Source organism: Perca flavescens, chromosome 18 (genome assembly GCF_004354835.1).
Source record: "Perca flavescens isolate YP-PL-M2 chromosome 18, PFLA_1.0, whole genome shotgun sequence".
Lineage (NCBI taxonomy): Eukaryota > Metazoa > Chordata > Actinopteri > Perciformes > Percidae > Perca > Perca flavescens.
The window spans coordinates 27,798,992-27,811,953 of record NC_041348.1 but is presented as its reverse complement, the minus strand read 5'-3'; the positions used below and the strand labels follow the sequence as shown (position 1 = coordinate 27,811,953).

Here is a 12,962-nt window from a genome sequence, read left to right as displayed (position 1 = left end):
CTCTCATCAGTGTTTTAACCGTTTGTTGAAACTAGTCTCAGTGAGCCCAAACCTTCCAGGGGTTAAAGTAGTTTTCAACACAACTCAATAAGTGTCTCTTTGTCCTAATAAAGTGTGGACTGTCTGTGTGTTTCTGATGTTTATCTGGTCCTCATTAGAGGGTAAAACCTGCAGAGCTCTGCTGCTGGTGTTACTACACTCTCACCTAAACACTTCCCCTTCAGTTCTCAGAAACAAACTTCAAAAATAAAATTAGGAACCAACAGGCAGTGTTGGGAAATTTCACTTTCTAAATGAACTAGTTCAAAGTTCAGGTCACAAATGTTAAAATGAACTAGTTCAGTTTATAGTTCATACTTCAAAATTTTGAAAAGTTCACAGTTCCAAAAATGAAGTAGTTCATAGTTCTTTTTTTCCATATGTTGCTGCGAGCTATTATTTTTCAACATGATTGCCACAGCCCATATAGAACCACAGACAGCAATTATTTTATCAGTTTTAACACTGAAACTATGCCTCAGATTTCATCTTCATATCCAATCAGTTCAATGTGCCCTTTCAGGTTTGCTGTGGATGTGACTGAAGTGCGGATTTTCTTTTGAAAGCCGGCGGGCAAAGTTTGCACAGAAATGTAAGATTTTTCCCATCCTCACTGACCTTGTCATAAAACTCATTTAAATGATCATACGACGCCTCCTTGCTGCTTCGTCGCCTCCATGCTGCTTTTTGTTTTGATGACGCATGCGGCGGTGCGACACTGGTGGCTGGTGTTGCCAGAATGGGTGTTTTTACGCTACATATTAAGGCCTGTTTACGGTGTGTTTTAGCTGGGTTTTGGCCTGAAAGGCAAATTGAGAGAGCTTTCCGTTCACAAACACCAGAATCAACGAGTTCACAGTAACGTTCATCAGGCAGTAATACGGTACGTTCAGTTCACGTTCGCCCAAAATATGAACGAGTTCATAAACTATCGTTCAGTGAACGCTTTCAGGCACAACACTGCCAACAGGTGTCAGAAAGTCGTCTTCTTTTCAGTTGTGAAACACGTCAGTGTCACAAATCCACCCTGGGACTGGACACAGTGTGAGCACCAGACTCAACATGAGATTAATACAGTTTGTTTGTTGCAGCGTTAAATTGGATCAATGAACACAGAAACATTTAACATTTTCCTCTGAGAGAAAACTAGGTTTAAAAAATGCAAAAGTAAAAACTTTTTCGCTGTTTGGCGTCTATAAGAGATTCAAACAGCCTACCCCTAACCCTAAAATTCATTGTGAGGAAGTGACATCATCCTAATTACAGGAAGTAGGTGCAGCATCTGTCGACTAAAGCACTATTTTAGAAACAGTTCTGAGCATCAGAACGAGAGAGAGAAGAAGCAGAGACACAGAGAAGCACGATGGAAGAGTTCAAATGGATCAAAATATCTTTATTTCTGATACCGCTGCTTCACTTTAGAGGTAAGAAGACGTATATCATCTATATATGGAAGGCACATTGCAATAATTAACTTCATCATTCTTATTAAACATACTTTACTTCCTAAATGTTATTCAACTAAGACAAATCTGTTGTTTGTCATTAACATGGTGAGTTTAGTGAACTCTTAAATTTCTCTCTCATCTTCTCAGCAGCAGCAAACAGACAGTTTCTGCTCTCCTCCACTGTCAGAGATGGAGATGAAGTCACTTTGTCCTGTGAAAATGTGAGAGATGATCAGAATAACTGTGATGGTACGACATGGACTGTCAGTTATTTAAGAAGCCCGGTAGTAGAGCTGGTTATACTTGGGCAGATTGGTGTAGACGCCAAAGCCAAATCAGACAGACTGAGTGTTAGAGAGAACTGTTCTCTGGTTATAAAGAATGTCACAGAGGAGGATGTTGGTCGTTACTACTGTCAGCAGTACAACAAAGCAAGACAACGACAAGGTCGAGACTCTCAGGTTTATCTCTCTGTTGTTACCAGTGAGTATTTACATCATGTTTTCTAACAAGAACAATATAATGACTCATTACAACATTAATGATTAAAGTGATGAAGTTTGTTTTTCTCTTGTTGTCTTTCTCTCTCAATATCTCCATCTTTACCAGTGACTGAAGAGAAGAACGATGATATAGTGACGTTACGCTGCTCTGTGTCGACATATGAACGATGTAAACACACAGGGAAGTGGCTGTATGAGGGTAAAGACGTGGCTAAAGATCACCCAAACATTGAGACATTACAGAGTCGCTGCTACACCACTGTGAAATGGCAGGATCCTGTGGATTCTGTGGATCCTGGTTTAATTCACAAACCAAGGTCTAACTTACTGAAGTGTGAAGTGACAGATGGTTACACTAAAGAAGTGCAGCTGTTTCCCTTCATCCCTCCTCATTCCTCAAGAGAGAAACCAGGTGAGAATATGATGAGCTGTTTAAAATCACTGTGGATAATTAAACTAAATAGTAGTGTAGATCTGAGGTTTTAATATTTCATCAATGTGTTATGATGTCAGATGGTTAAGCTTATTTCTAAATGTACAGTTTGTTGTATTTTGGTATTGTATTAATTAAGCTGCTGATGCAACAACGGCGACTACAATATCACCAACATCAGAGACAATGAGCACATCAAAAGGTAAGAACTATACTTAATCTGTACAAAATGACTAAAACCCCCCAAAACATATTTATTTGATGACTTTGAAGTTTAAAATCATCATTCCTCCTTTAGTTACAGAAGATGGTAGATAGTAAGGTACTTTATTACCGAACAGTGTTATTTCATTTGTCCAGGTAAAGAAAAAACCGCAACAACTGAGACAACAAGAACTTCTGATAAAAGCCCAGAATCATCAGCAATTAAAGATCTTTTAACCAAACTACAAGGTAGTAACTCAAAGATGTTGTCCCTCTTCCTCTAGAATCTCTGTCTTCCTGTCCAAATATGTTTTTAATTTTTTCATTGTCTTTCCAGAGTGGTGGTGGCTGATCGTTGTGTCTGTGGCTGTTGCAGCTCTCATAATCATCACTGTGGCTGTCCTCAGATGGAGGAGAGCTAAAGGTGAGATCATTGCAACACATCCTCATGCCTAAACCACACAATAGGTTGACTGTCAATGACTCCCAAAACGACATATGACTGTTCTGTTACCTGCCGCATGGTGGTTGCTTTAAACATGTTACCAAACACGTGACCGTGAAATTTTAATCACGTGGCATTTTGGTTTTAAACACAAAGTTAACGTTGTTTGGGAAATAAAGCTAGTTAAGTTTAAGCAACAAAAATACTTTAGGTAAGTAAAACATTAAATTAATAAAATTATCACAATGTGGACGTAACATGACGTCACGGACGTCCTTGTTATAAAGACTAAGCTCCGTAAAAGGCGGTTCATTTCAAAAAGGGACAGTTCACTTTTGGTTTCACACAAAAGAGGACACAAACCCCTTTCTCCTGAGTGAACATCCGGTGTGTTTGACCCATCCACCACCCCAACCTTTCCCTTGCATGGCAGCTGGGTTCTTGTGATTTTCACGATATCATGCGATCATCGCGGCACCACACATGTCCCTCATTTAGGCCGGATGTCAGTTACCTTCGAATTTCTTTGTGTTGGCGGTCTAAACTCCGGTGGATTTATGAGGACTATGGTTAACTGCTCCTCAGATCTCTGCAGGGTAAATCCAGACAGCTAGCTAGACTATCTGTCCAATCTGAGTTTTCTGTTGTACGACTAAAACAATTTTTGAACATACACGTTCCACCAAAACAAGTTCCTTCCCGAGGCTATTTTGTAGAGGCACTGGCATTGTGTCCGGGGTTTAGCGCCACCCAAGACGATTATAATTGGTTTAAAGAAACGCCAATAAACCAGAGCGCATTTTTCTTCCAACCCAGAATGCTGTGTGGACCAGCCAGACCCTCCTCCGCAGAGCTGTGGAGGAACGTCTGACAATGTGAGACTAGGCTTAAAGTAATGGGTTAGTATGGAAACAGCAGTGGACCGAACCATTTAGTGTCCAGTGAGATGCTACTGGCAGCTGCAGGCTTGGTTTAGGTGTGTAACGGCCGCAAATGTTCATTCAAATCAACAATGGCAGACGTGATAGATGGCAGATGGTTCATCCAATCACCTGCCAGGTATTTTTTTTTAAAGTGCCTGCCCTTTTCCAAACAGTTTCTAATGACGGCTTCTCAGATGGTTCTGTGTTAACTAACCATCTGGCCCCATCCTGCATCCTTATGCGGAATATTTCGCTCTTTTATTTTCCCATATTTGCTCTCGTGATAATTACTATAGCCACCAGAGGTCGCCGCCTAAGGAGAAACGTGAACATGGGACGTTAAGAGCTGTATGCATAATCAACCTATATGGTCGTTTTCTGGGTGAAGACAGACTGCAACATTCACATAGGAAACTTTCATAATCTTTTTTTATTGCGGAAACTGAAGTTGACTCTCTTTTGTCTCTTCAGGGAAGAAAACACAGATGGATGACCACGTGGTGAGTGTTGCGACTCAGTAATCAGCTATTCTGTGACGGTGTCATCAAAATTCAATATATCCTTCACAGTGTTGTAATGTATGGAGTACAAATGCTTCGTTACTGTACTTAAGTAGAAATTTCATGTATCTGTACTTTACTTCGCTAGTTAAATTTATGTCAACTTTCACTTTTACTCCACTACATTTCCTAGATAAAATGTATACTTTTACTCAGTTATATTTCCACTAAGCATCTTCGTTGCTCGTTACTAAAAAATAAAATTAGAAGAAATGTGTGCGACTGCAATAAGGGAGGTTTGGCAAATCACTGCTCCTAGATTGCATTACGCACGCTCCGCACGCCGTGCGCTCTATTTCAGCACTTGGTTGTTGCTAAAGGAGGAGGAGGACGCACAACTGAAACCGCCACGGAAGCATGAGCACCTACTGGAGGACCTCCCGTTATCGTAGACGACCAGGCTCGACATAAGCAATGGCCCGATGGCCCGGGGCCAGTAAAAACGTATGTCGGGCTGGTTGCAGCCACAGTCAATGGTGTGTGCGTTACTTCACGCAGCACATGTACTGACTGGAAACGTTACCGAGGATTATTTACCGCCGATGGCGCAGATGAACTAACGCTACACTCGTTACTGTAAGTAGGTAGCCTACAATAAACCTCCATGATTAAAGAGTCAATACTTATCAATAACCCACGTACCTGTTTTACAGGCAGAAACACGTAGAAACCGATATTTCAGTCTGCGCTGTCCACTCTTGTCCACCGCGATGTGCAAACACAGCTCTCTGCAAATAGCGACTTTACAAACGAGCTAAAATGAAATATGTCAGTTTGTAGTCTAACTGTTTGTCTTAATTTGCAACCAATCTTGAACTTTGGACAAACTCTTGTAAACCTAGCTGCTGTCTAAACGAGCCATCCTCTCCGCTGGAGCGGTAAACCTGTGGAGGTATTTTAAGACCAAAACAAATACATGTGGCTACTTAATATGCACGTGAATGACGCAGCGTTCTTCATTCTTGACGATGTTGCCGGTTGTATTATTTAGCAACAGAATTGTCTCATTTCAAATTAGGCATACAGGACTAATCTGAGAACATTTTCTAGTTAAGTAGCCTATAGTTATCATTATGGATTTTCCATGTTTTTAGGGGTTTGCTTACTAATGTAAAAAATATAGCATTAATTTAGTAAGAAAGTGAAAATATCAAACAAGATGATGCGTATTAGGTATGTCTGGAGTGTTTGCTTAAAAAAATTCTGGCCCTTGGAATAATGTAGTTGATGACATTTGGTCTAGCTTTGCTGCTAATGGCACAACATCCAGTGGCAGCGGCTAGCTGGGTTAGAACCATTTTCTAAAGCTTCATGTTAGGTGCAGCATATATTTTCCTGCTTTTTTGTCCTTTTCCAATCACACCTAGGATATTTCTTTCAGGGCCAGTAAAAATGTAGAAGGGGCCAGCAAAACTCTGATCTACTGGCCCCGGGGGCCAGTGGGGATTTTTTTTTTATGTTGAGCCCTGCGACCACCCCGATAATAGTGGTGAACTCGGTGAACAGGGTAGTGGTGAAGATAACGTCATACACCCGTGTTGCAAGAAATGTTTCTGTACATTGATGTCAGCTCTAAAAATATGCTGTTTGTTCTTTGAACTTAAGAGAATTGTGCCTGAAAAGTCCTAGAAAAGAATGTGATTTTGATTTGATGAGTGAGATTAAGAAGATATGGGAACCCTGAATATGCTTTATGCTTTACTATAAGAAAGCCACAATAAAACTTCTAACCGTTTGCTTTTAAAAAAAAAAAAACTTATACTTTTACTTCAAATACTTAAGTACATTAAATATCAGAAAATTACTTTTGATACTTAAGTACAATATATATCAGATACTTTAAGACTTTTACTTAAGTAATATTCTAAAAGGTAACTTTCACTTCTACCAAAGTCTTTTTCTAGTACGATACTTGTACTTTTACTCAAGTATTGCTTTCTAGTACTTTATACAACACTGATCCTTCATAGACTTTGTTAATTTAAAATACTGAGCTTAAACACAGCAGTGACTCCCTAAACCAGATCACACACCACACCCAGTACAAAGTTACACTCCCTGGTTTATAGATCAGCATTTTAAAATGTATCTCTGTGAGCCACTCGGTGAGTCTGACCTCCTTCTGCGAGAGAAGACGTGGAGGAGTCTGATGATGCAGCTGGACGACACCACAGTAGAACCCAATGAAGTCCCCACATGTTACTGAGCAGCCTTTATGTTGTCTCCTCTGTGCAGGCTGATCCTGAAGGTGGTGTTTCCTACGCCTCCATCAGCTACACCAAGAAGACCAACAGGAGAGCACAGGTCAGCTGCTGATTGGTTACTGTGGTTGTGTTTATGTGGTGCTGGCGCATAATGTTGCATTATTCTGTCGTTTTATATTGTGTAATTTACGTGTTGTCTTTTGTTTCCCAGGCTCGGGGTGGAGATGATGATGATGAAGATGAAGATGATGCACTGACCTGCAGCACCGTGACAGCTCCCTCTTCCTCTGCTGCTGCTGCAGCCTCTGCTGATCTCAGCAACCTCTAAGCCAACTTCAACGAAGCCAAAAATTAAGAGCACAGGGTAGTTACAGCTCGTATCATTACAGTTATATTCAGTTACTTGATACGGGAGAAAGATATGATAAACAATTGATTAGCTTATTATATTCTATAACTATGGCCGAGGCATTTCTCAATAAGAGCAAGATCATGTACGGTCTAAACCTAAAAAGCTTACATTTAAAATGATAACATAGAAATACTGTATATTACTGAGAATTATGTTGTGCTGTGTATATCATTTATCTAAAAAGGTTATGTGCCAAGCTGAGATATTTGTATTTTACCATACTGTTGGAACTTTGTTGAGTATGTTAAAAACAGATATTGATTCTTCTTTTAGGCCTTTTCCCTTTATTGTACAGTGAAAGTGCATAGACAGGAAAGGGGGAGAGAGAGATGGGGGGATGACACGCAGCAAAGGACAGCAGGTCAGATTCGAACCCACGCCGCTACAGGACTCAGCCTACATGGGGCGAACGCTCTTAATGGGTGAGCTGGAGGCCGCCCCATATATCGATTCTTCGTTTGTTCACTTGATTTTGTAAATATGGATGATGCAGAAATTTTGAGCTGGCTATTTGCATATGAGGATTTTAGCTTAAGTATACTTGGAGAGAGCCTGGGAAATGAGATAAAGATTTTTTTAATCAGTGTAATCATAATCTGCAGCAATGTAGCCGTTTTTGTCAGTGTACAGTTCATATTCAATGCAATTCAATTGTATTTATAGTGTCAAATTACAACAGAAGTTATTTCAGGACACTTTACAGATAAAGTAGGTCTAGACCACATTTTATAATTTACAAAGACCCAACAATTCCCCAAAAGAGCAAACACTTGCGACAGCGGCAAGGAAAAACTTTTGGACAAACCCAGGCTCTTGGTGGGCGGCTATCTGTTGCTGCTGGTTGGGACACAGAGACACTGATACAGATAGACAGAAATATGATTCCTAATAACCTTAGCAGTTGGTATGATGCGCCGTGGCATTTATAGTAACAGATGAAATGGATTGTTTCAAATATGTTTTTAAAGATATATAAGAATATAGAAGTACTTTTTAACATGATCATTTTTGCTTGTTCTTTTGCGGTTTCTTTTGTTAAAGTATAAAGATGTAGGCTGTGTTGTATTAAAGCAGTGTCTTGTAATCTTATGTGGCATGGACCAGATGTTTGGCATGATACAGAAATTAAAAATAAAATAAACTCCATCTATAACTGATAACGTTTTTTGCTATTCAATAATTTTAACATCTTATTAAAAGCAACAGGAAGTGACAGAACGCCCACCATGACTGATTTGAGCATCGAGTTTAAACAGCTGAATGAGAGGAAACAGTTTAAAACCCAAACAGGGTTTAAGGGATACATTTTAAATTCCAGATACTTCAGGTCAGCATGAGTTCATGTCAGCCATAAGTGAAGGAGGAACCTAAAAGCTAATGTGGTCTGCCAAAGCAACAAGTTACATACTATGTGAAAGGAAGGAAGGATGAGGAAGTGACACTTTACTGTTTAGAGAAAGTTGATGGGACATTTGTCTTTACAGTTTTTCCCAACTGTTTACACACAAAATCTTTTCATGTCACACAATTTTTGAAACCTCTCATTCAAAGTGCAAAACTACACAGCAAATCTCCAAAACCAGAAGCTATTTCTCAGCCTTTCACTCAGTTTAATTGCATAAAACACTTTTTTCAAAACATTACACACAATTCTCTACCTAAGACAAAAAAATCTAACAAGAAGTGACTTGCTTTCCTTTTCTAAACACAACCAATCAAAATGCTACACTTATTTACCAGGGCACACACACACTCCTTTGCAAACACATTATGTCATAACTGAACACTAACCAATCACTGCTTTAGTATAGGCCTATACATAGGTCAAAGGTCAGATTACCTGTTTTGAACAATGAATGCCAACAATAGACAGACCAAGGGGAGTAGGAGGGAGAGACAGGGGACAACAAGGATGAGGGGGAGGAGGGAAGAAGAGGAAGGAGGGCCATCTCTGATGAGATCAGGGCCACACTTATTCATTATGTGATCAACCATGGATTGACCAATGAGAGAAGCCCATCTTCAGTAGCTTTACAGTGGCGTCCATACTGCATGCAACTATCTAATGACTATTTCAGCATTACAAATCAATCAGACTTTGTTTTGCCCAAAGTATAATACATTTACTCCTCTCAGCAGATTACTTTCCCTCTAGAACATTGTAAATGTAGATATAAGCCTATGAAAGACAAAAGATGTTTAGATTTAGAACAACAGTGTGTACATAGTATATCCAAAAATGTACTATTATGAAAAAAGTGTTTGCCATTTGATGCAAATGCTTCATTTTGAGATGTGTTTATGGTATTTTGAATGCAGTGTTTCATTTTGAAGGAGATGTGAGGCATTTTGCATTTTGTGTGTGCAGTTTTAGGAATTGTGTGTAGGGTTTTGAAAAAAGGAGAGAAATAGTTTTGAAAATGTGTGTAAGCATTTAGAAAAAAACTGTAAGTAGCAACTAGTTCAGAGTCTTACGAGAAGAAGCAGAGAGATTAAGCTAAGATTTATCCTGGCGTCTTATGTGTTAAATCAGCTGCCTCTCTGATCCGAAATAAACGTGTTTAACAGTTATTCCGTTGTCTTCTGAATGTGTTCTGCTTTATTTTTATTAACATGCATTACTTGTCACTATTGCTGTCACGAGTTTGATTTAAATCCTACTATTGCAGTTGTTTAGATAGTAAGAAATGGTTGAACTGGCACCCTGAGATAAAGTGGGACGATACGGAGGAAATGGGCTTTTCCTTCGCTGCTGTCCCCGTGAAATGTGCCCCATGCAACGCGGAGCGGCGGGGGGGAGGCAGGGGGATCCTCCCACACTGTGCAGTGGACTCTAAAGGGGACTTTTAGCATCAATAATGACGACAATGGCCAAACCAAAGGTCCTTTTTTTTTACCAAATGGGAGTGAGAATGTGTTGGAATGCCACAAAGCATCTTAATCATTTTATTTTGGTGCTGAGTTTGGCAGTGAGAAAAAAACATGAATAATAATAGGCTACATTGTTTTACAGATATGCTTAGGCTACGGTGTTTTGAAGTCACGTACCGGTACTTTTTTTTCTAGTTTTTGTCCAGTCATGTTTGTTTGAACATTAATTGTAGAAATATATTTAGAGATAGCTTGTAGAGATTGGTGCATATGGTTGTAAAACATATTGTCGCATTATGAATAAGTGTTTGAAATTAAGCCTAGTACTTAGCGTAAATTTCCCGAGGAACAAGAATTCCCTCTCCTCACTTTTATGGCAAAATAGGCAAAATAATAAAACATTTTATTTATATAGTGCTTTACAGGCTACTCAAAGACACTTTACAGTAAAACCAGCACATTTTAAAAACAGATACAGCAATAAAACCAACACATAAAACAAGCATATTAAAGCAATTAAAACAGAATGTACAACTTTGTAAAAACGTGGAGTGACTAGTAAGTAGATTTTTTTAAATCCATACGTATTCAGTCGGTCCGCTATTGTCTGTCGGGCTTTTTCTCTTTGTCTGGTAACAACAACAGCCGTATTTCCCTTTTTGCATATTATATGTTTCACCTCCTCGTAAATTTCCATTAGAAGCTGCTGCTCAGCGGGTGAAACATATGCTGCACACGTCTTTTCCATTTCTGCATCAGTAAATCTGTGATCGATATCGTGGTCTATTTAAGAAAGACGTGAACGTGCACTTATCCCAGCTATCTACACCTGGCTTGACATAGCTTCACCTACTTATCCTGGCTCTGCAAACGTGCAACTGATTAAGCCGCGATGAGTGGATCACACTAAGTCAAGCTGCGCTTTTTCAGTAATCCTGGATTTCTTTATTCTACTTTTGTGCAACAGGCCCCAGGTAATTCATTAATATCATTAATGTTCCTTTATAACCTAACCTTCACTAACCTTGCACTGGCCAGTTTTGATTAATGGGGGGTTTGTAAACCCCCCACCCCACCCGTAATTTACACCTATGCACAGCAGCAACAAACGCAACACACAAGCATTGGCAGAGACCAAAACAACTAAATTCACAGTTAGCAAAAAACGTTTCGACATTGATGTTGATGTGTTGTGCAGTTTGGTGTTTTCACATTTTGATTGCTTCATTAGTAACTGAAATGTTTTGAAATGCTCCCCACCATGGCTGTTGACCAATCAGTATTTTGAAATGTTCCTTACATTCACACCGACCCACACAGACAGATGCAAACAAACCTTTTGAAAGAGAAAACTTAGAGTCACGTAGGCCTTCAACTTCTGCTTTATGCATTTGGTCACACACAAAACACTCAAGACACTAAAGTAATGTTTTAAAGTTTCAATTCAGTTTTAACACCATACTTCACACATCACAATGCGTTTAGGTCGTTAATTAGTTTCTGTTGCACTGACTTGTTTTATGTGGAGCTTTCAACCAATCTTGACTGACATGCTAACACGCCCTCATACCTAAATGACAGAATAGGTAGATTGATATATGAGCATTTTATTTATCGCTGTACGATGGCAGTTTTAATCACGTGACAGTTATATTTAAGGAAACTGGTTGCAGTTTTAAACACATAGATTGCGTTGTGAAATGGAACAAGTTAGGTTCAGGCAGGGGCGGTTCTACATTGAATTACACCCAGGGTGAGACCCCCTCCAAGCGCCCCCCCATTGAGAAAATTATATTTCTCAATTGCACAAATGCTTCATTAGAGCATTTGAAAAACACACTTAATTGAACTATTATTACAACTATTATTATTTAACTATTGCAATTACAATAGGAAACATACTTTCTAAGGTGCACAATCTCCACCTCCAACATTGCCAAAAGACAATGAACACAATTCTGCACAAAATATGACAGTATAGGTTATCAGAACTTAAAATAAATATACACTATATACATAAATGTGCCAACAATATATACAATCATAAAAAAAATTAACAAGAGCAGAGAGCAACAATAATATAAAATATTAAGAATAATATACAAATAAAATATAGAAATATTCTAAATAGCACAAATCCTTCATCACACAAATGTGAAAACGTACTAAAGAGAATCTAATTATTATACTATAGCACTAAGAACAGAAAACACAAACTAAAACCAAAACCTGACTTTTCTGGCCTTCCTTGATGCAAAATCATCAATGATGTCATCGTATGAAATCTGCTCCCCTACTGAGTGATTGATATTGATGACGGCAAGGCCAGTCATCCTTGGGACATGGTGACCTCAGGTATGACTTGATTAACTTTAGTTTGGAAAAGCTCCTCTCTGCTTGAGCCACAGTGACTGACAGGGACGGACTGGGACCAAAAATCGCAGCTGGCATTTTGGCCCAGACCGGCCCACCACATAAGATCACAAATACCACCCGTCCTTGCTCTCCTCTGAATATGTATAGCAACTCCTACTCCTTAAAACTAATAATGCCATGTAATGAGTAAGCAAGAATCAGTGAGAGTTGACATATTAAATACTTAAAAAAGGGCCATTTATTAATACAATAAAAAGGTATACTCCTCATGAATCATAAAACAAGCTATATATATATATATATATATATATATATATATATATATATATATATATATATAGAACGTGACTTTTGGTTTTCATAGGACACACACCCTCGTGAGTGAAATTCCTGTGTTGTTCTCCGTCTCAAACAGTCATAGCATCAGCAATAGGAATATCGCAGTCTGCACTCAGCCGTATCATAGCACCAGTACTTAACGCTTTGCTACGGCGCAATTTACAGTATAGTTTGTTGAGAAAGGCACTGATTACCTGATGAACTG

The 12,962-nt window shown here is 39.0% G+C and overlaps 1 protein-coding gene across 1 annotated transcript; it reads left to right on the top strand.

Annotated features, from left to right (window-relative positions):
• The first annotated feature begins 1,380 nt into the window (after window positions 1-1,380).
• On the top strand, window positions 1,381-8,278 carry LOC114573425 (uncharacterized). Its single transcript, XM_028605619.1, has 9 exons — window positions 1,381-1,463; window positions 1,635-1,970; window positions 2,097-2,402; window positions 2,563-2,625; window positions 2,784-2,876; window positions 2,965-3,051; window positions 4,467-4,495; window positions 6,791-6,859; window positions 6,971-8,278. Exons 1-9 carry the CDS (start codon window positions 1,403-1,405, stop codon window positions 7,085-7,087), a joined length of 1,161 nt encoding a protein of 386 aa, XP_028461420.1. The 5' UTR covers window positions 1,381-1,402; the 3' UTR covers window positions 7,088-8,278.
• Window positions 8,279-12,962: the final 4,684 nt, after the last annotated feature.

Excerpts from the sequence above, each read along its gene's own strand:
- LOC114573425 (XM_028605619.1), top strand. The coding sequence starts at position 1,403 with ATGGAAGAGTTCAAATGGATCAAAATATCTTTATTTCTGATACCGCTG. Across the intron at positions 2,877-2,964 it reads TCTTTTAACCAAACTACAAG|AGTGGTGGTGGCTGATCGTT; the intron begins GTAGTAACTCAA and ends TTGTCTTTCCAG. Across the intron at positions 4,496-6,790 it reads CACAGATGGATGACCACGTG|GCTGATCCTGAAGGTGGTGT; the intron begins GTGAGTGTTGCG and ends TCCTCTGTGCAG.